The 25,283-nt window shown below is 46.7% G+C and overlaps 1 protein-coding gene across 2 annotated transcripts in view; it reads right to left on the bottom strand.

The window, feature by feature from the left end:
• Nucleotides 1–25,283, bottom strand: part of BRINP1 (BMP/retinoic acid inducible neural specific 1) — an 87,049-nt gene that overhangs the window by 47,191 nt on the left and 14,575 nt on the right. For both annotated transcript variants that reach the window (XM_048325370.1, XM_048325371.1), the window contains exon 2: nucleotides 11,644–11,911. In XM_048325370.1, the coding sequence (XP_048181327.1) occupies nucleotides 11,644–11,861 (218 nt within the window). In that variant the 5' untranslated portion in view covers nucleotides 11,862–11,911. The remainder of the gene's footprint in view (nucleotides 1–11,643; nucleotides 11,912–25,283) is intronic.

Below are 25,283 nucleotides of genomic sequence, written 5' to 3'. Positions count from 1 at the left end.
CAAAGTGAGGCTGGGCAAGGGTGCATGGGCTATGAAAACACCTTTCAGGGGTGCATGGACAATGAAAATACCTTTCAGAGATGCATGGATGATGAAAACAATTTTGCAGGGATGCACAGGCAATAAAACACCTTTGCTCTCCTGACATAACACAGCTTCTTCCACCTGCAGGTCGCCATGGGGTGGAAGTGTCCCTCACTGGTCAGTGCATCCTCATCCAACCTGAATGCCCGACATGCTCCGTGATGTTCAGATCTCAAACCAGTGCTCAAGCCCAGCCCATGCTCCAGCAGAGCTGCCAGCCACCATGAAACCTCTGCTTGCAGCTTGCAAAAGGCACTTTTATTGCAGAAGCATAGGCTTCCAGTGTCAGGATGCTTCACTGAGTCAGAGTCCAGAGACTGGTCCCCCCTGTAAGTTACAGGGGTACCCTTCCAGTGGCTTTTCCATGACACTCACACAGGGGAATGAGAGGCTGTTGCAGTATCAGGCATTTTTGAGCCTCCAGACCCTGGTGAGAGCATAGCCATCAAACAGGGCTCTCCTTCAACAAGCCTTGTATATCCCTGGGAGATGGACAGTATCCAGGGGTTTTTCTTTAACTGGCCTCTAAAATGCCTGGTTGCTCCCTACCCTTGCTGAAACTGATGGCAGGAGAAAGCACAGCATGGGGTTTTGGGCCAGCAAGGGTATATTAAAGGAGTCCCTTCAATTTAAGGAACTCCAGGAGGCAAAACACCTCTTGCCTCAATCCCAGAGCAGATAATTTCCATGCTGCTGCCTAAAAAGTGCTGCACATCATTGGCAGGTCCAATCAGGCAGCTCTCACACCTCCAGACGTTTGTCCATGAGCAGGGGCTGTGTCAGTGTGAAACCTGGCCCTGCAAGGCTGCAGGACAGCCCTGAGCAACTTGATCTCATGGGTGGCATTCCTGCCCATGGCAAGGTGTCTGGACTAGATGATCTTTAAGGTCCCTTCCAACCCAAGCCTTTCTAGGCTTCCATGGTTCTATTTAACTCTGTTGTAGCACAGCTTTTTTGGAATCTCTCTCCAAAAAAGCTCTTTCATTGCAAGCAGAAGCACAAGCTGGCTTGACCTGATTGAGAATTTGATGGAATGGCTTCCTCTCCTGGCTGCTCACCCCTCTGCTGGGAGCCATCTGCACATTAAAGCAGATGTTGGTTGCACTCAGGTCATGTTTCCAAGCTTTCTTTTGTAGCCATAAGGACTAGAGATTCTTCCTCCCTGCCTGCACTCATTTCTTAATTAAAGCTTAAATTCTGATGTCATCACATGACTGTAGGAGCAGATCCCCAGGCAGGCATTTAGTACTCTGTGTTGTCAGCAGGACTTTGATTTAGAAGCATCACAGATCCTTTAGAGGATCCCATCCCTCTGGAAGCCCCAGCCTGGCCCCGCTGGCAGCTGCCACTGCCAGACCTCAAGGCTCCCTCTCAGGCAGGTGCTGGAGCAGGTCAGAGGCTTTCCCACGCCACAGAGCGTGGGAATGGGGAGGATCTCTGTCTTCTTGGAATAGTGGTTCCAGAGCCAGGCAGCTGCGAGGAGTCTGGCAGGGAGGGACAAGGAGGAGGAGGAAGAGGAGGAGGAGGAGGCGGCAGCTGCCAGCAGCCTGCACTGCAGTGCCTCAGCCCAGAGAGCTGGGTGGGTGTAAACACCATCCCTGCCCCTCTCCTCCCTCTCTCCATGCTTTTAACTTGATGGGATGTATTTGACCAGGAAAAAAAACATTCCATGGTGAAGGAAACCTCATGGCAGCTTCCTGTAAATACTTCATGGCCACCATGTGAGTTCTGGAAGGGTGAAGAGCTGCAGGTGTGAAATGGGTCTGCTCATAAGAGCTCCCAGGCTTGGCCAGCAGCAAACAGAGCCCTGGTGCACACCCCTGGCAGCCAAATGCTGCCTCCATCAACCCCGTGCTGAGGAGCAGAGCAGGTCTCACCTGCCCCAGGCTCTCCTGAGGGAAGCTGGGCTGTGCCAGGACACCTGGATGCTGCATCAGCTCCTTCTCCAGGCACACGTGGGCAGCAGCACAAAGTGCTGGCTCTGCACAGGAACATTTGATATCACACTGCCTGCAGAGGAGATCCTGGCACAAAGGGCTGACCCAAACCCTGCTGCAGGCAAAGCTGATTCCAGGGTTTCTTTGTGTCCTTGGGTTCTGTACCTGCTCTTAGCAGCTTAGCCCAGGAAAACTGCCTGGATGGCTCCGGCTGCCCTGGTGGGACACATCTTGTTCCATTTACAGAGCCTAGTGGGTGGCAATCAGCATAAAAGAAAGGGAAAAAAACATACTTTCTGGAACCTAAGGGAAACATTGGAGGGATTCAGAAATAAAAAAAAACCTTATAATGCCTTCTCCCAGTGCTACTTGTGCCAGAACAAAATTATTCTGTCCATCTAACATGATCACTTTTTATTTTAATATAACAGCTTCTCTGCTGAAATAAGCATCCGCCTGATTTGAAAACAGAATTAATAATCTGCTCATTAAAAAAAAAAAACCAGCTAAAAATATTTTTTTTTTTAAGAAAGAGAATGAAAGCTTCTCTTTGCCTTGTTAGCCTTTAAAATATGTTCCCAAGCCACTGGACCATAGTCTGCTGCCCTGGAGGAATCTGAGAGGAACGTGCAGAGTCATTGCTGTCACAGCATGCTGGGAGCAGCCCTGCTGGGCACAGCCTCTGCTTGACATGTGGAGGGGAATACTCCCTCACCGTGCAAGAAGTCTCCAAGGGGACAGGATGTGGACATCCTTGTCCAAGCCCAGCAGGATGCAGATCTCTTTGGAAAGGTTCAGTGACTAAAATATTTCTGTGCTGCTTCTGGGATTCACTGGAAGGAGGATCAAAATATTTCTTTGTGGATTGAGAAGGGGAATTTTTGTGCTGGAAGACGCAACTCTGCAGATCTGTGCTAGCACTTGGCCAATGCAGCTAAGAGCTCCCCTGGATCAGCAGGCAGGCACTGATCTGCCTTTGCAGGCACACAGCTCACAGCAGTGATTTTCTCCAGAGGAACTGGCGTTGTCCTAACCACAGGAGCCTTATCAGAATGTGAACTTATCAACTGCTTTGCCTCCACGCTGTCCTGTGGTGGACAGGGTGTGCGCTGCTGCCTTCGGATGCGGGGCTGCCCTTCCCCAAGCCTGGACAGATTTTCTGCTCCCACATCTCAGCAGCTCCAAGCATATCAAAGGCTGGTGCCACTTATCCTTCCTCTTGCCCTCTGTTCTCAAGAATATCAAAGAGAAGGAGAGGTGCGTCCTTCTGTCAAGTCCTGCAGCTGCCAGGGATGTTCCCAAGCTATCACCATCCGAATCCAAAGGCAGCCAGAGCAGCTGCTCCTCCAACCTGACCAGAGCCAAGCTTTGTGCCTGCTCAGACACCCCAGGATGAAGCTCTGCACAGCTCAGCCCCAGCCATTCCCTGCCAGCCCCTACTCCTGCCTTATTCTGCTCGTGCAAATCCATGAAAAGCTGCACATATGCAGGGAGTTGCATTATGCAGGGGATGTAAACACAGCAGTCCCTGCACTGCATGAAGAATGAAGGTTGGGGCTGAAGGAGATGCTGTGTGATGGAATTGTCTGGTTTATGCCCATCACTGAATGGCTTCTGTTTGCCAAACTGCTTTTAGAGATGCTGAGACAGGAATGTAAATTGTGGCTTTCATAAAGTTGCATAAACGTGTAGTGATGTCACTTTTAGATTAGCATTTACATTGAAGACAACACTAGAAGGCTTCATTGTTTACAAGCGCTATGGAAATGGATTTCAGGTTTTGGTTTACACACATTTATTTACACAGCATTTACTGATTACAAACCAATGTACATCGCTCATTTACAGGCATAACATAAAACAGGGAGATTCTGTATTTTTGCCTGTATGGTTTTCCATTGCTCATTCCACACGGAGAAAAGAACCTCCTTTCATCTCTTTCAGCTCCCTCTGTCCTTCAGTTGCTGTGTTGTCTCTCCTAAAAAAGCCTTGCCTCTGACTGGAAAACAACAAAGTTGATGTCCCCTTTAAACAGATAGCATAAACCCCTAATAAGAAAACCTTGTCAGCAGAACTCCAGCGCAACCAGAAAAGCCCAAGCAAAGATTAAAAGGCCTAACAGCGCCTATCAATTCATACCAGAGCTAAGCACCACCTTAATGCTGTTTGAGAAGAACGTTCGCGGTGCTTTCTTGGATGCTTCAGGCATCCAAACAAGCGGAACAGGACTGAAAGCTTGCCAGGGTGTGTGTGTGAAGAGAGCATCTGTGAGTGCAGCCGTGGCATAATTTGTCACAGTCACAGCACCCAGGTCCCAGCACCCAGCCTGGTTTTGGGAAGCACCACGAGCCTTCCCAGGCAGAGCTGCATTCCGGCTGCTCATCTTGGCTCTCATTCCTCTGCCCAGCCGTGCTGGGGAAATTATTATTGGTTTTTTTTTTCCTAAGATGCTGAACCCAGGGAAAATCAAAGCTGGACCCTAGGGAATTTCAAGATTTCAAAGTCACAAAGAGCGAACAACAAGGACAGTCTTTTTTTTTCCGTCCTTCCCTAACTCAAGGATATAAAAACTCCTTGCAAATTCAAATTGAAGAACAAACAGCTAAACACAATACACTGAAAACCAAACTGTTTCTCTTTTGACATTTTTCAAGTGGCACTACTTGACTTCATGTCTTGAGATAAACTTTTGTACCTTAAAAATTAAAAAAAAAAAATTCACTGGATTAATAAAGTGAAAATAAACAGCAAGGCTTGGAACTTTCACTGAGCCTGAAATGAAATGTTTTAGTTTTTTCATTTTACTGAAAAGTTGAATAAACATCCATTTCATATCAACACATTTTTAATGTTATTTTTGTTCTGTACAACCAGTGAACCACAAAATCAATTATTTGTACTGCTCTAGTGACCAGTAGATTAAATTCAATGCAATAGAGAGACAGCAAAAAGAGTCAATGAGGAATGTAGAGATGGGAGAAGAACAGCCTGAAAAGATGATAGAAGCAGCTCTAATAGATTTTGTCTCTGCCAGAACTTAGCACAACCAAAACAACTTCACAACCACTTCAAAAGAATTTATGCACATTGCTGCTGGAAAGAGCAGCGTCACCAGTCCCTTTTGTCACCCTCCTGCCTCCATCCACACATTCCTGTTCCTTTGCTATCCCCTGACCACAGAATGAATGAGATCACAAAGTGATCTAGTTAAAAATTAACTTTTTTTTTTCTTTTCCTTTTTTTACCTGTCAGACTGCTTTTTCTGCCAGATCAGTTCCTCAGCTCTGGAAATCACAGGTTTGCATGAAATCTGCCTAGAAGTTCCAGTCAGGAAAGGCCAAACTTCTGTAGGTTGGAGTAAACTTTAGCCTGGAGAAAAGGAGGCTCAGGGGGGACCTTCTTTCTCTCTACAACTCCCTGAAAGGAGTGACAAGTGACAAGGAACAAGTGACAAGAGGAAATGGCCTCAAGCCGTGCCAGGGGAGGCTCAGGTTGGACATCAGGAAGAATTTTTTCGTGGAAAGGGTGGTCAGGCCTTGGAAGGGGCTGCCCAGGGAGGTGGTGGAGTCCCTACCCCTGGAGGTGTCCAAGGAAGGCCTGGATGTGGCACTCAGTGCTCTGGGCTGGGTGACAAGCTGGGGATCAGGCACAGGTTGGACTAGATCTTGGAAGTTTTTTCCAGCCAAAACAATTCTGTGATCTGTGCTTCTGATATAAAACCACCCATAAAACCCTCACAATCACTGACCAGCTTGGCCAAGCCCAGTGCCTGACATAAGAGTCACATTTTGCTTTTGCCCAGAAATAATAAAAGCTCGTTGTCCTCCCAGCCAAGGCAGGCAGCCGTACAAACCCTGGTCCTGTGTTTGCAGCTCTGGGCACTGGGCAGTGCTGGATGTGCTGGAACACATTCTCCAGCCAATAAACTACTGAATTTTCCTTGAAGTCAACAGTTTCACATATTTAAGTCACAGAGAATCTGGCTCATTGTTTTTAATTTGTGGTGCCATAAAACTTTGAAAGTTTTGTGAGACAGTTTTGTGAGACCAATCTTTTTTCTCCTTTATTTTTTTTCCTTGAAGGGAAAATTCAAGCAGTAGAACAGCATATGCATTTCTAAGTGTTGTAGCCTGTGCTACATGCACAGCAAAGATTCTGGCTTCAGCATCCTTCTCTTCCTCTTCACTGAGGGAGTGACATGTTTAGGGAGCATGTAGCTGCTCAGATTTGTGGGTTTCCTAGGACTAAATAAAAATCTCTAGTGTGGCTGAATGCATTCACTAGAGCAAATCCCTTTATGAGCACACAGTTTAGTGTCCACTCTGAATTGGAGAAACAGGGAAATAACAGAAATGTTGGTTAGATGGGACCCTGGGGGTCCCTAATCCAACCTCCCACTGGAAGCAGGACCAGCTCTTGAGCACATCAGCTGGGGCTTTGTCCAGCCAAGCTTTGAAAGCCACCATGGGTGGAGACACCTCCCACCTCTCCACTGACTTGTCCTAGACCTGCACTGTTCTCCTGATGAAACAACATTTTGGGAGAAAAATAAAATCAGCTTCTTTCCCCAGGCAGCATCCCAACCAATTTCTGTCCAGCTTGTGCAGCAAGTTACCTTAACCTTTCCTGTCTCAGGAGCTCCTTTTCCTTTTTACTAACCAGGACCTTGCTGTACCAAGTGTATGTCAGCAATTGTCATACATCTGTCTTGTCGCTCTGCAGAGGGAGGGATGGGGCAGAACTGACTGCTTTGGTGTCACCACCCCCACTAAGTTTTGAATCTGCTGGTGTATTTTAAGCAGACCTGACAGAGGTCTCAGAAGGATTCTCTATTTGCAGGTTTTGTGAAATTAGGCAGCCTCTAACTGGTCCCACTGCAGAAGAAGTTGCAAGGCAAGCAGATCTCCTTTTTATACCCCAGGGTTTCCCTGCTCTCTTACACAGAGAGCCAGATTTCCCCATCCCCACTGTCATTGTAGAAAATGGAATTAAACTCCCACGCATAGAAAATATGCATTTCTTCTTGCACATGGACATTCCACTTGCAGCCCCGTGTGATCATCCATTTTATATTGCTGTTTTCCCTTATGTCCAAACGTCTTGCAGCTTTTAATTAAGTCTGCCCAGCAATGCAGAGCAGGCAAGTGCTGTCATCTCCTCATCTCCCCTTCTCAGGGGGTGGGGAGGGAATTGAAGCACACAGAAATGAGGTCACCCACAGCCACACCACGAGCCTGGGACAAAAATCCAGATCCTGCTTGTGTCACCTCTCTGCCATCCTGCCTGCGGGCTCCTCTTTCCAAGGCACTGTGTCCTGTCCCTGTTTTCCATTGAACTGGCAGTGGCAGCCTCTCTGCTCAGCTGGATGAGCCCATCTCACCTCATCCCTCTGCCTCCCACCTCTGACATTGAACAACAAAATCTCTTTTTTTTTTTTCCTAGAAAAGGTTTTTCTTTTTCTTTCTTTTTTTCTAGAAAGTATTTGTGTTTTCGAGAACTTGCTTCAACTGAGCAGCATCATCAGGGAAATTCCTGTCTCCGTGTCTCTGCCTGGCTATTTGCATGGAGTATTCCAGTGCTCAGCCCACTTTTTGCTTTACCTTATAGCTAAATAATCAACTTCTGAGAGAAGAAAAAAAGGACAACATGACAACACACTTCAAAGCAGTGGGCTGAAGCTGTTAACTGTTCAGTGGTAACAGGGATGCTTTCTGGTCTGAGCAGAACCCCAGTCCCAAAGCCAAGCCAAGCTTCCTCTGTTTTCCAGCCTTCCTGCAGTACCTCGTACCCAAGGCTCTCATGACTAGGAACAAGGATGGTGACAATGAATATTCAGACATCCCACAAACCAGTCTCAGCATCTGCCATCCTATCTGCATTAGCAGCAGTGTGCACAGATAATGATCAAAGCAGCATTTTCCTGCCAGAGGCCCCCCTAAACCACCCTTATTAGTATGAATCGATGCTGATTAATGTGCTTCCCTCGTGCAATGGTATCCACTCCTACTGTTCATGATTTAACATAAAACATCTCCCCCCTTGCTTGTCTTCCTCCTAACACCACGTGCAAGGTGTGAGCCTTGATTGAGGGCACCAGGAGAATCAGTGATCCACGTTTTACAAGAAACAGACCTAAAATCCACTGAAATGAAATGCATGGAAGGAGGGAACAGGACTTTGGAGGTTGTAACAGTGAAGCATCTTTCCATGCTAGGATGGTAGACCTGGATCCAGGCTTCCTATGAAAGAGCTCATCAGCTCTGAGATTCTACAGCAATTCTGCTTATGCAGAATATAAAATAGCCCTGTGTGCTTGCTGCTGACAGACCTTTGGACTTCAGTAGTGATGGAAGGAGGACTCCTCCGTGATTTTATGTTGCTTCCTTTATAGCATCACCTGTAAAAAGGAGAAAATGCTGCATTTTGCCTTATGCTGCTCTTAGCACCACCAGTGGCTTTGTCTTGGTGGTTTTCCAGTGTAAATGACATGGTCCTAATGTGCTGTGTCCATGTTCCCACAGAGCAGGACACCAGGGAAATCACCACTAAACAGCCAACAGCGTTTCAATTAGGGATGGGTGAAGCTCCCAGAGATCCCCTGATTTCACATCCTCTCCAAACCCTTGGTCACTGTGGCTGGTTTGAGATCTGATGCCATTGGCCTTGGGAGAAGAGCAGGGGTCAGGCCAAACCTCACTCAACAAAATCACAAGTTCCCCAAGGAACTGCCTGACAGAGCAACAAACTAAAAACCAGCCAACCTAAAAGAGTATGGGAGGAAAGGGGCATTGAAGGAGAAGATTGCACAGAAAATTCTCGTGCTCCATATCAGCTGCTTTTCTAAGGAAAGGAGTGATGTCCTTAATGCAGGATATGTGCCTCCCTTGGGCTAGTCTAGTGCAAAGAGCAATTGAGAGACATATTTTGGTAGGAAAGAGGCTTCTATGCTGGAATTAAACAGTTGACAAAATCCCAGCAGCTGTACAGATTCTCAAAGTCAATTTAAGGAGCCCACAAAATGAGATTTTACCCCTGTGGGGTTCAGTAAAATGGAATGTTCTGGGAGAGTGTGTGCACGGTCTAGCTCTTAACTGTGAGAATTGACTGTGGTTCCACTAATTCTCCATAGCCAGACTGAGTCTGATATCCCTTCAAAAATGCATGGGTTCAGCTTTTAAGTGACCAATTCTGCCAGCAGAGACAGATATTAAAAACAAACAGCCCTCCAGCATCCAGCCAGACTCCCACCTGATCGTTCCATCTGCTCTGCTGAAGCACATGAGGCTTTCCCCTCCTCCTCAGCTGACCACAGTGGGAGCAGGTTTGTCCCAGACTTGTATTTCCAAAGTGCTCAGCTCCCAGCAGCTCCAACCACCACACACATGGCTGGTGTTCCCCAAGCAGTCAGATCCCTCCTTCAGCTCAGTGTGTGGTGTTTCACCATGAGATGCCCTGGGTACCCTTGCAGTCCTCTCTAAACTCTCTCCCTAACGACTTCCACTGGACTTTGTCTCATCTCCAGTTTCTTTTGGGAATGGTGACTTCTCCAGTATGGTCACCATCTGCAAGACCCCTCTCAGACACCTCCCTAACACACAGAATGCTGATGCCTGTTTTCTCCCATGCTGGAAGGAGGGTGTTGTGTTCTCTGCCTGCTCCACGTGGCTTTTGTAAATGGTTCAGCAATACTCAGCAGAAACAGAGAAAACAGATCCCTTTCCACATAAAGTCCATCCTGAACTGAGGTAAGACTTCAAATTCATATTAGTTTCCTACAAACTGAAAGGGAATTTGTTCCTTACCCCCTGACAGATAGGACAACAAATCACAGGCTTCACATGAAAACAAGATTTTGGTTCCTTTATGAAAGTGGAGGAGGCAAAGCCACGGCACAGGCTGCCTGCTCAGGGTGTGAATCCTCTGTCACGGGAAACCTTCCAGGTTCCCCACAAACCTCTGCCAGACATGACACAGGTATGTCTGAGTCTGCCTTGGGGAAGAGGCACGGATTAAATGACCTCTCAAGGTCCTTCCAGACCCGTTTCTCCATGATGCTTAGAGACAAGATCCCAGGCTTGACGGATCTGTGGCCTGACCCACACTGACAGTTCATAGATGCGTCTGAACACATCCATCGTGTGGTTCTCTCCCCCCAGCCCCTGCAGACTCCGTGGTGGCATCCCAGGCTGCACAGCTCTTTAGCAAAGGGCAGAGCCAGTGCCAGAGGCGAGGAGCAGGGCAGGGATCTGCAGGCTGGGTCACTGTGTGTGTTGGCAGGCAGGGCAGGAGGGGAGCTGGGCAGAGCACAGCCAGGGAGAAAGGCTTTTGGGAAAAGGCATTTTCTCTGCTTCTCTGTGCACAGGCAGTGAGACCTCACCAGTGCAAGCGAGGCAGCATATTTTTTAGTTTTTGGGGCTGTCTTCCCCCTGAGCTGTTTTGGAGAGGACAAGCCAGGACAATATTTTTAACCTGCCCTTGCTGCTGCAAGGGGAGGGGGTGCTGCACTCCCTGGAGGCTGCACGACAAGAACAACTCATTTTTCTTCCCCACACAGAGCTGATGCCTCACACATCTCTGTTACTCTGCTTCTGGCTCCGTGCTCATGGGACAACACCCCCTGCACACAGTGATTCTCTGTGATTCCCTGCTCCCCCATCCCCATGTCTATGTCTCCACGTTCACAGTGCCATGGGCTGTTCACCAGCACTTCCCTGCCCACCACTTTGCATAGCTGCATTTGCAAGTGTCTTTCTGAAGCACAACAGGACCATATAATTATGTAAATGCACACATGCCTGGGAGAGTTTTCCAGTCTCTTTGGGTTTTAGCACAAATCTCCTGACACTTGCTGGCTTATTCCCCTTCACTCCAAAGTGCTTGCTGATTTAATAGGATGTTCATGTAGGCACCCCAGCTTTTCAGATTAAAATGAAGAGGAAAAAGTGTGGTTCTAGATAGCAAAGCTGGCAAGAAGAGTTTGAAACAAGCAACAACTAAGGCTTAGAAACCTAGAAGGCAAAATAAAATCCAAATTCTGCCTATCCTCTGTAGGATTTTTTAATTCTCTGTAGTTTTTTAAACCAAGATCACAGTTCTGCAGGCAAGTCCAACTTACACACGGTGATAAACCCTCAGAGAGTCTGTGGTAGGCAGCACACAGCCAAGGCTCCCACACAGCAGCGTGAGAACTGTCACACTGACGTGCATGGTGACATCTTTATGTGAACCTGAAGCTATTGGCAGTTCACATGTATGAGTTTGGTACAGAGGCTTGGGCTGTCCAGAGCTCCATTGATTTGAAAAAGCTGCTTGGGAACCTGCCTGTGAACTGTCTGTCACCACGAATGAAGAACACCCACCCCCTCAGTTCCTTTTCATCTCACTCTGTGCTTCGCACATTGCCATGACACTGCAGTGCCTTCATCTCACTAGCAGAGCACTCCACCCGAGCCTTCGAAGCAATTTGCATTGGCAGCTGAGGGCCATGGGGAACCAAAGGAGCATTTCCAGGTGGAACAGGGACAATAGTGCATCTCCCATTGACTCCCAGCCTGGAGCCCATGGGAACTGGCAGAGTTCCCACCACCTGAAAACTCATCCAAGCCCCAGGAACCCGGCATACCTGTATATTTTATATCTGGTTGTAAATCCTTGACGATGTCTTTCCACAAAGGATAAGTAGCTCCGTGAGTGGTGGAAAGGCCCCCTGTCTGAAATAAGCCAATCAAACTCCTTGGAGACATGTTGGTTGGTAGCAGCTGGGTCCTGGTGGGAGGGCTGTACGAGTATATGGTCCCATATAAACAGGAGGTAGAGGAACTCAACAAGCCTCCAGTTCATGCTTTTCTGTCTGCCTTTTTCCTCTCATTCTTGCTCCATTCTGTGGAGTCCTGTTGAAAGAGAGAGGGGATAGGAGGAAGGAGAGAGAGAAAGAGAAATGAAAGGGAGAAGAGGGAGGAGGGAGAGAAAAAGAGAGATTAAAAACGGGAATTGCTCTGATCCTTTGACAACCATCTCTCAGGGTGAAAACAGACGTGAAAAATCAAGTTTTAAAAGACTTTGGTTTGCCTGTGTTACAGCTTAGAGTATTTGGCAGTGTTTTATTCATGTATTTTAGTGGTGCCTTTAACCTCCTGAGCATATATCACCTTTGAAATAACCAGGTCCTGACCTGAGACATCCTCACCCCAACTTCTCCATCATTTCCCTCATGAAGTTCTCCACAGTGCTGCAAAGGCAAGTGAAGGCTGGGTACAGGAGGTGGCTGCACCCTAGGCTACAATTACCCCTTTATTGTCCCTTTAATGCTGTGCCAGAGAAACGTGTCTTCTGCTTTCATGTCTCTCTGATGATCTGTAATCTACTCTGTGCAACCTGAGCAATCTATAAAGACCCAGCTCTTACTTTCAAGTGCTGCCAAAAAAAGAAATAAAACAAAATAATTACCCAGGCTTCAGCGACAAGCACACGCAGACACGCAGGCACACACACACAGACACACACAACTATGAAATCCTGCCAGACTCTGACAGATAAAAATGTCCTCACCCTGCTTTCCTGCTGCAGTGTTGGGGAGGTGTGTGTGGTGCAGGGGATGGGGTCTGTTGCTATTTCATATGGTGGGACCTCGAGGCTCTTCCCAAGATCAAGGCTCTGCAGATGACACAGTGAATGCTGAACATGCATATTCAGCAAGGGAGATTTACTAGGGAGCTTCAGGGGATCCTTCCCAGCACCTGGAGCAGGACACGCTCTCACTGCCGTGGTGGAAGAGTGGCTGTCCTGCTGCACCCCCGGCGAAGCGAGGCTAGAGCCAGCCCTGCGCCACGCCAGCTCCTCTGCCAGGCATGTGACAAGACATATGGTGAGTGGGAAGAGAACCAGGGGGTAAGATGCCTTGCCGAAGGTTACCCAGCAAGCCATGGATACAGCTGGAAGAGAGCCCTGGTCTCCTGACTCCCATTTCCAGCATCTCAGCCATTAGCTCATCCGCCTCCGCAGTCGGGCTGCTGGCACCGTGCCCCTCTCCAGGCAAAGCCATGTGCTCTTGCGGTGGCAGGTGAGGGGCTTGCTTAGCTGTCACCCCGCACCCAGCACAGTCCCCTCCTTCTTCCAAAGCACTACGTGGCTGCAGCAGCTCAGCCTGTCGGGTTGTGCTCCTCGCCCGTGGGAGCTGCTTGGAAAAAGTCCTCTCCACACTTACAACTGGTTCCTCCTCCTGCCTTCTGGGTTTTGTGAAGGATATGCCAACACTGTGGGCATAGCTGGGCCAGCAGTGATCTTAAGGCTGCTCCCCCAACTCTTGGGAGCACAAGTTGTCCTCAGGACAGGTGATACCCACCTGTTCCTGTAAAATACAGTGCAGAGAGACTACAGATATTTTTTAAAGCAGGAGAAATTAGGCTACTCAAAGCTTTGCCACAGTGAGATTTCACGTCAGGCTTTTTTGCACATCTCCAGAAAACCTTCTGGTTTTGAGTCTGAGTCCTCTATAAGCACTTGAAAAGTTTGTAATTCCCAGAAAGAAAAGGTTTTGCTAAAAGTGTAGGAGAGGTGTGCTAGAGGTGCCACCCGCATTCACAGCACTGTGTGTGAACCTTGGCTGGTGTGAGCAGCAGAGCACAGACCAGAGGCCATCAGCATTGGTGGTCAGCATGGCTATCTCCTCTGCTCCAGGAGCTTTCCCTGGAGCATGTCGGAGCTGCATCCCATGGCAATGAGTGTGTGAGGCTGCTGTGCAGGTGGATTGGAGCCCTGGGTGTGCCGGGGAGCTCAGGAGCCCTCTGTGTGTGCCAGAGTGTGTGGGAGCCTGCACGTGTGCACAGCATGTGTTCGAGGAGCTGCAGTAAGCTCAGCAGCACTTGCCAGAACCGAGTTGTGTACGTCTGGTTAAAGACGACACTCAGCTGTTGCATTACAGGAAGAAATGGGAAAAAAAAACAAGTATGGGAAAGTCAGCCAATGTTTGATTTTTCTGTTGGTCTCATGTAAACTTCTTTCTAATTGCAGATGGAATATTACTGTTATTAAACCTGGTGGTACCTGCAGCTCCTGGCTGAGGAGGTTGTTCCCATTCTGGAGACATGTTTTTAACATCAGCCTTCACCACTGACTCTTATTTCAGCCCTAAACAGGGCAGTTCTCAGTGCTTAGTCCCTCACATCACACAAGGACTGGTTCTACCTTACATTACAAAACAGGATAGTTTCTAGCCTCAAACTGAGGGCAACAGAGCACATTCCAAGTGGGCCACAGAACATCCCTGCTTCCACTCACTCATGAGCCCAAGGGGATTACTGGGGAATGCTCCCAGCTACATCCCACCTCAGGATCTCCAAATTCCAGTTCAGAAGTGTATTTCTACTGCTTCTCCACCCTGGTTCCTTCCCTGCCTGGTTGCTCTTGTCCCATCAGGGTGAGCAGCTGCAAACTCAGCATATTTGCCGTGAGCTGGGTGTGCAGGTAACAATCAGCTGCTCTGTACATGCTGTCCCAGCCTCCTTGGTTGTCTGTTCATTAAACTCATCCATAGCTACTCCCCTCATCTGCCAGCCTGGATCAGTTTTCCCTTAAATATTTCACTGTCTATTGGATTTCTATGGCAGAGAGAAGGGAGCTCTTATGTACCCAAGTTGGGGACAGCCCCGCCTCCAGTTCCCGGCACGATGCAAGTGAGAACTGAAATATGAGAAGAGCCAAACAAAATGGGCCTCAGAGAAAGCCCAGTGTGTCCTCCTACATGTGAATATCATACACTGGAGAAATAGCAGCTTGTGAAAGAGAGGAGATAGTCCCTAATTCCCCACACACACGTCTTCATCCTCTTTTCCTTTCCTTTGGGGCACAGTTGGAGTCAGGATGATTTGGGCTGTGATGTTCTTATCCAAGAGGTAAGATATGGGGAGAACATGCCTTGAGACCACTGAAGAAGTGATCACATCTCCAGCATGGAAGCTGCCTGAATCAGTTCTGAGAGCAGGGAATGGTGCCTGAGGCAATGGAGGATGGTGGAGCACAACTGGGTCCAGACTACTATCACACCATCAACTTTAATTTTTTAGTAGTGTCTTTTTCCCCCCTGTAGCTGCTGTAGAGATGTTGTTTCACATTAAAGATTAATCCACTCCACAGGGCTGGTCCCCATGGAAGCTATAAAGCTTACTAAAGTGAGATTATCTTGTGTCTAAGACAATATTGTGAGGTGCATTCAATCTACCTCCTAACAAGCTTGAATCTGAAATTAATTTTTTAGGTGTCTTTATGGGGCTCCAGTGATGTGAAATATGTTTCATGGATTTGGCAAAAGGAACCATGGAAGAAGCAGGGAGGGGAAGTCTCCAAGTATAGAGCTCTTAGGTGGGAGACCCAAGGCTAACTAAAAGCTAAATCTGGCACAAAAGCAATCTGTGGACTAAAGGGTAGACTCAGGGGAGTCAGACACTGAGTTTTGATCCAAGAATCCAGTGTTTTGCTCAACTCTGCCCCAAACACCCCCTACGACCTTTGGCAGTGCCCTTACGTGTGGGGTCTTGGCCTCACTTTCGAATTATCAACATGGAGCCACAACAGCATTTGTGTGACTGTTTGTATCATGAACTTGTTGGAGAGGCCCGAATCGGGCTGTAGCACCTCCTGAAACACAAACCTGCTGCCCATGTGACTCCAGTGGTGTTTCTGTCCTACAAGCAGTGAATGACAACCATCTCAGCAAGCTTTGCAAGGCAGCTGTTAACAATATCCAGCTATAAAGCCCATTTCCACTGAGAAGCACAAGCAGTGAGTGAGCTGGGTCCTTCTGGCTCATGTCAACAAACACAATCATGCAATCATCACATCTGTTAATAAACATGATCTGTGGGTGAGCCAGGACATGGCTCCAGTTCACAGCAAACAAGCAGTGGGAGAAGAAAATGTTGGATGTGCTGACTCTGAGTCATAGTGCAGTCATTTTCCAGCACCGTCCAGCATGGAGGCACATCCCCCAGTGCACATGGAGATCCTTCTTAAAACCCCTTGGAGTTTGTTAGGTGGCTTAAGATGCCCTTTTTCTAATACAAATTCAGCCTGGAACATTAAATGTTCCTCATCTTATGAGTCTTCAGGATTCTTGGAGGAAAAATAGGCAAGTATTTTCTGTAAAGTGCAAGTTGCATTTGAATGTACACTTAATTTCTTTGTGATTGATATCTGTGTGTTAATTATATTCTATTTCTGGCAATACCTTTGCTGTCACAAGGCAGTGCCTTTTATCCAAGGAGTTCAAATTGAATTAGAGACATTAATTAAAGCTCTCAGCACTCTAGTAAGGCAGGCAAGTGCAGTTACTCCCGTTGTTTCTTGAAATAAGAAGAAAAGAATAGAGCTGGATGTCTACTTAGCCACTTAAAAGGTAATTTTTATACAGTGGGAGAGCTCAGAGTGATAGATTTTGCACAAAATTATATTGCAAGGTCTGTTTCATCCAAGGGAGGCTGTGCAGCCCCAGATCCCTGCTATAAACAGGCAGACAGGATGCAGGTGCTCTGACTCTCCATCGTTTGCTGTGAACACTCCTCTGCCTCCTGGGATTTTCTACCTTTCCTCTAACCCCTGTACCTTTCATTTATCCCTTCCATTAGATCCAAATTGATCTCAAACACATCCCTTCTGTTTTCCCATGCTCATTGTTGTGAACTATTTCCATCAGAAATGCAGACTCAGGAAAAAGAAATTACTGGACACATTATTTGCAGTAATGGAATAAGTCCCCTATCTCTTTAAGCTTCACGCACCAATAATTCTTCCTTGTGTCCTACATTTGGTCTTTGGCAGGTTGAGAGAGGTTTCTGCTTGCTGCCATTTACCAGAAGGAAGAGGCTAACAATTGCTATTTGTATCTGAAACACTTCTGCTCTTCAGCAACTTCACACACTGCTTTGGGATGCTGATAAATTAGTAAGAGGCTGAAGTGTCAGGGGAGAGATGAAACAGTTTATGTTAGTTTAGAGCTCGACCCTGTAAAGTGACGAACATCTGACCTCCTTTCAGTGAGCAGCTTAAGTGTACCCTTAATTTTAAGTATGGGATGTGCTACTCTAGATTTTATTCAGCTATCCCTGCTTCGAGTTTGTGCACTCAGATTCCTGGACAGGTAATTACTGCCCCACACCTTTACGATTTAATTTAACTTGTGGAGCAGTAACATTTCTGTCCTGCCCCTAACTGAGAGATGGCCCCTGAAAGTATTGGAAAGACAACAGCCAGGAGCAGCCCTGCTTGTCCTTTGGAAACCCTGCCCAGCAACCCAACCCAGCTGGGGACACCTTTCCTCTGTCAGGGCCAGAGGAATACAGGGAACGTGGATGGAAAGGGAAGCCAATCTGGCAGAGTTTAAGTCATATGAACTGCTGTGGATAAACCTGAGCTCTGGGAAAACAGAATTTGGCCACTTCTGACCTAGATGTCTTCATAGCTCAGACTGGAGACACTGATATCTGCCTGAGTCAGGGCTGGAGCTGCAACTCAGCAGTGGCTCTGACTCTCTGGGTGACTGTGGCATACAGCATCGTAAAATCCCAAATGGTTGTAAAGCTATTTCTTTATGGAAGTGGGATTTCACTATTTCAGGCAGTGATTGGCTAATCCCTCCCCAAATCTCCGTAATTCTGTTCTGATTAGTGTCTAAATTTGCATTACTCTTTAACCACTCCAGTTTTAAATATGCATGAGTGGTTAGACCTGCGGGATATTCATCCGCCGAAATATTTTTGGGTGAGGAAAGGCAAGGAGATGAGAAATACTTCTTCAATAACACCAACAGAGTCCACAAATTCACTTCACTTTTGCCAAATTGCTCATGCAGAAAAAAATAACGATTGGGAGATGTCAGTGTTTGGGTTGTGAGAGCTCAAAGGGGAAATGTTTCCAAATCTCTATTTGAAATTACTGGAGCTTTTTCTCCTTTTGATTTGTCTTTCCACCCCCTTAAGATGGAACAGTGATAAAAATATCACTTTTGACCCCAAATGTCTTGTAGGAGAAGAGATTTTTTCTTCTTTTCAGTTTGTCAACACTTTGCTTACAACTTGTCAGAATATTCAGTGAACCAAAACCACTCCACAAACCCTTTTTTATTAATGGAGTTCAACCAGCAGCCTAAACGGAGCAGTTTTTGTGCAGAAACTCCAATTACTCCCTGCCTTTAAGGAGGAGAGAATTAAAAAAGCTCTGTACCTGCTCTCAGCTCGTTTGTCCCTCCACTTCAGCGAATTATAAAATCCTGGTGTGATGATGAGGAGGATGAGGGGCAGCTTCAAACCAAACAAGAGTAGCAGGTACCTCCACCAAGTCACAAAATCAGGTGGCGCTGGACAGAAGGAGTCAAACCCCAAAAGTCCTGATCATAAATCTACTGGTCAAGGTGCCAAAGTCACTGCTCTGAATTCCAGGCTCCACAGACACTTGGGTCAGGGCTCTGCTTGGAAACCTTCTCACAGCGCTCCATAGGTTGGGAAATTAGTTAAAAGGAACTTCTGCTTGTGCACACAGGTTTATGGTGAAGTGTCACGGGGTTATGAAGATGGTGAAGGGTCTAGAGGAGAAGCCATAAGAGGAACTGCTGAGGTTTGTCCAGCCTGGAGAAGACAGGACTCAGGAGAACTTGTGGTATTCAGATTCCTCACAAGGCGGGGTGGAAGGGGAGGCATGGATCTCTTCTCTCTGGTGACCAGTGATGGGATCTGAGGGAACAGCTGGAGTTGGGCCAGGGGGGTTTAGGTTGGATATCAGGAAAAAGTTCTTCCCCCAGAGGATGCTGGGCACTGAACAGGCTCCCCAGGGAATGGGCACGGCCCCAAGGCTGACAGAGCTCCAGAAATGTTTGGACAACGCTCTCAGGGATGCATGGGATGGGATTGTTGGGGTGCCCTGGGCAGGGCTAGGAGCTGGACTCTGGTCCTTGTGGGTCCTTTCCCACTCAAGACATTCCACGATTTTGTGATTCTGAAGCCAGTCCTGCTGAATCCAAGACTGGAACAGTGGGTGCTGCACAGACAGCAACCAGCAAGGCGGTCCATGCCCCAAAAAGCACACAATCTATTTAGGAGAGCAAGGAGAGCAGATGGCCGGGGACAGATGGGGGAACGCAAGGGAACAGTGAGCTAATCCCGCTCAGCGGGCTGTGGAGCAGCGGTGTCAGCACACCAGCAGCCCAACTGTTGGCAAGAGTTTGATAGCTATTGTCACAAATGAGAGTTAAAAATAGCGAGACTGGATAATGAGCTCGCTTTTGTAGATGTTTGTGAGGAACTCCTCTCATTTATGAAATGGCAGAGATAGAATGAATATAGATGATAATAATAATAATAATGATAAATTGCACTTTTCTGAGCTGCTTATTAAAAAAGAAAATACGGTGGGTGTTGAGCAGTGATTTCTATTAAGCACTGCCCTGAACTTGGAATTATTCCTGCTATTGTTAAAGTACTGTCCTAGCTAGTCCACTTCCCCATAATTTCTTTCAAAGTTATACAAAAATGCAGCTCTATCTTCTGTCTTCCTTACTACTTATACACCTCACATCTAAGTCCAGTAACCTTACAAGCTTTAGTAGATTTTTATCCTTGCAGTAGCTTTAGATGGGGAAACGCTGCTTTTTTTCATTCTGCAGGATGGGAATTGAGACACAGGGTACATTAATGGCTTGTTCCAGATCATTTTAAAACTGCTTCAGGAATTCAACCCAAATTTCTTACGTCTCAGCTCAGTGCTACGTCTCCTTGCAGTACCCTTCCTACGCACCTTCATGCTACTATTCCAGAATTAGCTGGGACTTGCCACAGAGCTGCTTAGAATTATTTTGGATTGCTCATTTCATGTCAGGAAAATGCCAATTCATCAGAGGCAAAATACTTTGTAGAAATTTGTTGATTTAAGGGGGAAACAAAAGGCATTTTGATAAAGTCAGCTTTTCTTTGGAACAGAATGTGTTGAGTGTTCTGTTTGGAAGGGATTGGTTCAAGATTGTGTTTTGTTTTTCATTACATGTTGAGTAACATACATTCAAAATCAAAATGAAGTGTTTTCTTAAGCTGTGTGTTTTGATTGAGCTGAAATAGATTTTGTAATTTATGCACAAGAGGAAATATCCAAATTCATTTAATACTGTTCCTACAGTTTGGAAAAAGAAACACCTGCAAACCAGACACAATAAACTGAACAAAAATCATGCAATTCCCTGCAATTTTCACTAGAAATTTCGGAAAGAGTAATCTGAATGCTCAGTTTAATGAGGCCTGTGACAGAGTCCAGAAATCGTGGGCTTTGCTTTCACTACTGTTCTGTCCTGGTGCCAGTCTTGCCTTTCTAACATATTCCACTGCAACGATTGAGACCTGTGAGCTGAGAGGCTGAAGGAAAAATTGATGCCAGAACTCCTCTGGAGAGCAATAATGTAATATTCAATCCAAGAAAGTCAACTCTTATCCCACACCTGACAGTCTGTGCAGTATTTCTGTTCTGAAGTTCATTCCTGGGAAGAGACTTTACCACTGAAGCCACATGGAGTGATCCCACTCCATAGGGCTTGGGAAATGCAAACTACCACTGCTTCTTTCAGTAAAAGAAGTTGAGGTTGCCTAATGATCCTCGCAAATGGTTTATCTTCCCATTTGTCTTGTCCCTCAAAAAGGAGCTTAGCCTTTGACTGGGTTATTGTGTTCCTCCACTCTTACTGGAGGAGCTGAAGGGGTTAAAATCCACAGGCCATCCTCCTGGTACAGCTCCTGCTGCTTGGATAATGCCAGCCCTGCCTGCCAGATGAAAAGCACCATCAGAGCTTCCTCAGGGCACCATATTTAGCCACCACTCAGCTGGATGGAGACAAGAGAAGCAGGGGCAGCTGAAGAGGGGAGAGAAAAGGGACTCTGAGATGGCAGCTGCAAATTCCAGCCTTGGGCAGCTCCACCTTCCTTATCCCACTGAGTGGATCAGGAATTTGTTGTGGCCATAAAATCTCTGTGCATTTAGTCCCCCTGGCTCCTGCAGCCACTGTCTCACACCCTTGTGCATACCCCTGCCAGGACACTCTGGAAGCAGGGTGGGATTTGCTGAGAATGGTATGGCTCAGGCTTCTGTGGAGAAACAGAGCTGCAGGTAGGGCCAGGGTGAGCACAGGTAGTCCCTGATGTGAGCTTGGTATCCCTGCAATTCCCTGGGGGATGACTTAAAGGTGAGTTACACAAATCACTGCTTTAGGTATGCAGGACACTGCTCTGAGGCTGAAAACACCCAGGATCTGCCCCTTCTGCAGCCCTGCTACCCCACAGAGGAGAAGTTAGATGCACTGCACTTCAATTCAGGTTAGGAATGTGAGCTAGAATGAGTATTAGCCCCAAAAAACAGCATTTCATGGGCAGCTTCTGCAGCAGAAGTCAGAAATCTGAAGTGCAGGCTCTGCCACTGCAGGTTCTCCTGGAAGGTCTATTGAAGTCAATGAGCCTTGGGTTGGATCTCACTGCAAAAAGATAATCAAATATCATTTTAACTCTTAATTTGGAACAACATATTAAATTAGAAACTCACATTAACCTGGAACTGCATTTATATAATGAGAAGATTTAAAATCTGTGTACCATGAAGGTGGGAGAACATCTACCCAAAGCTGTTCTCAGCCGTGAATCCCAGAGCCAATCCACCTGGAGCACTGCATTTCTACCTATTCCCCAAGCTCTAAGCCTGGGATTTCCACTGGGCCAGAAGGATGTGTGGAAAATAAAGCCATCTCATCCTTACCAGTATTAATCTGTCAAGCACAGAAGGCTGGTACCAGCTAAACTCCAACCAAAGCCAAGAACTGGAAAATCCCAGAGGATACTGAGGATCTGCACTGGCATCACAAACACCCTCTCCCATCAGTGCACCAGTTCTGCAACACAGATATGCTAAAAAAAAATTAGAAACTGAAGGAATTAAGTCCTTTGTGGGATTAAAGTTCAACACCACTCAGGTCTGAGCATCTCAAACATTGCAGCCCTTTGGTACCCACGTTTGAGGCCACCTCTAGCTGTGAGCTTTATTTATTTCCTTCTCTGAGACTGTTCTGCTCTGTGCTTAATCCATCTCCTGACCACCTGGAGTGTTTGAGAGTCTTGGCTGTGATGCTTGTCTGTTTAGATAGACTGTAAGTAGAGCTGGTCAAAAAATTTTGACAGAACAGTTTTTTGCAGGAAAACACAGTTCCCTCAAAATCGAAACGTTGCATGGGAACATGTCAATTTTGACAAACTTTTTCATGTTTAAAGTGTCAAAACAAATAATTTGGATTTTCTCTCTTCATTTCAGTCATGTTGAAATGTTTAATTTTGAGGAAATAAACACACTATTTTTGTGTTGTTTCAATTAATTTGTTTTGACATTTTCAGATATTATGTATTGTATTGATATATGTTTAGAATGTATTGTATTACATGTTTAGAATGCATTATATATTGCATAAAACATTTGGTGCTGTTTATTTTATGTATTATCATACAGTGCTAAATATTTCCCACAGTATCTTAGTGCTTCAGCACCACAGGAACAGAAGATATCAATGATCTCAAATTATTATTGCTTTTAAATTTTTAGGTCATAAGAGCCTTGTGGGATCATGGTTCTCCTTCACACTGAAGTTTAAAAAAAACCAACCAAGAATAAAAAGGCAGGAATTTCCCAAGGAAATTGCCCATTTTCCAAGCAGCTCTGTCAATGACAGCATAGTACAGCTCCTCTCCCCTCTGCACACCAGAAAACCAACTTCTCTACTTGTTAAAGAAAAAAAAAAGAAGAAAATGCAGGTTTTCCCAGAGCAGAACTTGTATGCAATGTTTTCATAAGCACCAGGGATTTAAAAATCTGAATATCACTGACCACCTGGGGCCTTTGTCTTTCAAACCACTTATGTACTTTTAAGAGATATATTCCACCTCCTTCCTGGAAGTCTACCTGATTTTTTTTTTTTTTTTTTTTTTTTTTTTTTTTTTTTTTTTGCTTGTTTGAAACCACATGTCTGCTCCTCCATGTGTACCAGAGGGGAATCGCTCCCTGTGAATTTCTGCTGCCACCTCTGTGTAGGTGGTGGGAAAAGTGGGTTGAAAAGAAGGGCAAAGCAAGTGGCAAAAGGGAAGGCAAGAACAGCAGCACGGAGCTGAGCCTGCAAGAAGCAACTCCATCGATTCCTCTTTTAAAGGAGAAAAATGTCCCCAAGGTCCCCTGTGCAGCCACAGGTTCGGTAAGAGACGGAGGCAGTGCTGGATGGTTGGAGGACACAGAGCCCATTCTAAATGTGGAGAGAGGCAGGACCCCAGCGAGGCTGTGTGGGATGGTGATGGAGAGATAGCAGAGCATGACCATGCACGACCATTCTCCTTCCCCCTCCTCCCTCTCAACAGGATTAAAGGAAGTCCCAATACATGCTAAGGGCTGCTCCTTCCCATGGAAGGCTCAGCACCCTCAGAGAGAGGGATCAGTCCTCACCACCTCTCCCAGGGAGAGCTGTGTTTGTGAAGTGGGAATAAAAAGAAGCATCCCAAACTTCTGGAGATTTATTTACAGTGGAAGAGGGGCTTTTCTGTCTGCTTTTCCTCTTAACGGGACATGCCTGGAGCGCTAGGCTCCATGGTTGGAAATCTGAATTCCCCCATGCAGCTGCCAGGAGTGCACCTCTGAATGCAGATCTGCCTGGATGTGTCCCCGTGCTCCAGCTGGCCTGTCACTATGGATTACAGCTCTTGGCTAATAGTGAGCACTGCTGGAGTCTGAGATTTCCATTAAAAGCTGATGTTCCCACCTCCCCACCCCACAAATGGCTCCATCCCATCCCAGCTGACATTTCTGTGCATACGGCCTCATCTCTGGGGTGGGGAAGGAGCAAAGTGCCTCAATTTGTCTGTGTTAGGCAACAATGGAACAAGTTGAAGGCAGGAAAGGAGGTTTGAGGATGATCAATTTTGAAAACTCTGGATAATTTACTTGAAAGTTGACCTTACCCCTTGTCACCAGCACATCTGTAATATTGGAGCCCCATCTCTCTGACAGCAAGAGTACAACTGAGCATGGAATTACCCCCTGGAAGAGTCCTTGAGGGAAATGCTATATTATTCCAAGTTACATTGTGGAGTGTCTTTGGAAAGGAGGAATGCTCCTGCAGGGAGATATTGCCCATCCGAGCCAGACACTGCAAATCATTAGCCCTTCATTGCCAGAGGGACTGAGGGCTGCTGACAGATCCAAAAGAATTGGCGTGGACACTTGACCTTTCCTCAATGCCAGGAGGAAATCACTGACCAGGAAGAACAGCACATGCTCGACCAGGCTCTACAAAGGCAGGCAAGAAGGTCTGGAAGAATTCAGAGCTATTTATAAAGCAAACACTACAGTTTCAGCACAACCTGTGCAGTTGGCTGGTGCTGCCATCACTCGCGGGCAGGCCGAGGGGTGACTTCCAGTTTGGCAAGTGCCAGGTGCCATCACAGCTCCTCCCGCTCCAAGGAGGACATTCAGAATGAATGCCTACAAAGCTTCCACGGGAATGCTGAGAGATTTACACCTTTGTGGGCTGGGGGAAGGACAGGACATGCTGAGTGGTACTTTACAGTTTCCCTGGCATGGTGTCCTGCCAAAGGCCGCGAGCAGTCCCCTCCACCAGCCTGCACACATTCTCCTGCTAGAACTCCTCACCCTGGATGGATCCTGCACGCCTCTGCAGCTTCCTAAAGTGACTTTGAAAGCAATCCAGAGCAAGCATCACACGTGTCTTCAACAGCCTGACTCCCAGAAAGATCCCGTGCAATCAGCTGGCCAAATCCAAATCCGAAAAACACCTCCATGGCTGGTCATGACTAATTAATTCTGCCTTGACATTTCCCAGGGCACCTAGCAGCTAGTCAGAGCTGCCAGAGAAAGAGACACTGCTGTGGGAAAGGATAAATAGTCTTTCCTCAACTGCAGACATCAAATTAGATAATAAATAGCTGGCTAGATACATAATTTTGTATGAGTGTTAAATTAAATGCAGAGCAGAAATACAGCTGGCTTATCCCTGTGAAATCAAAGGTGTTGGGAAAGAGTTTCCAAAGAAGAGTATTTAGAGTCTGCTGTGCTCACAAAGACACAGCCTGAAGTTATCTATCATGGCTTATGTGACTGTTTACAATGACAGGCAGCTATTCTTGGACACTTTATTTCTGGTATAACATTCTCAGACCAGAGCAGCTCAAGGAAACTTCCCTGTAATTTACACCTCTG

The sequence above is a fragment of the Corvus hawaiiensis genome, chromosome 21 (assembly GCF_020740725.1).
Source record: "Corvus hawaiiensis isolate bCorHaw1 chromosome 21, bCorHaw1.pri.cur, whole genome shotgun sequence".
NCBI lineage: Eukaryota > Metazoa > Chordata > Aves > Passeriformes > Corvidae > Corvus > Corvus hawaiiensis.
The sequence above is the reverse complement of the archived record's forward strand: the minus strand, read 5'-3'. Positions and strand labels throughout refer to the sequence as shown.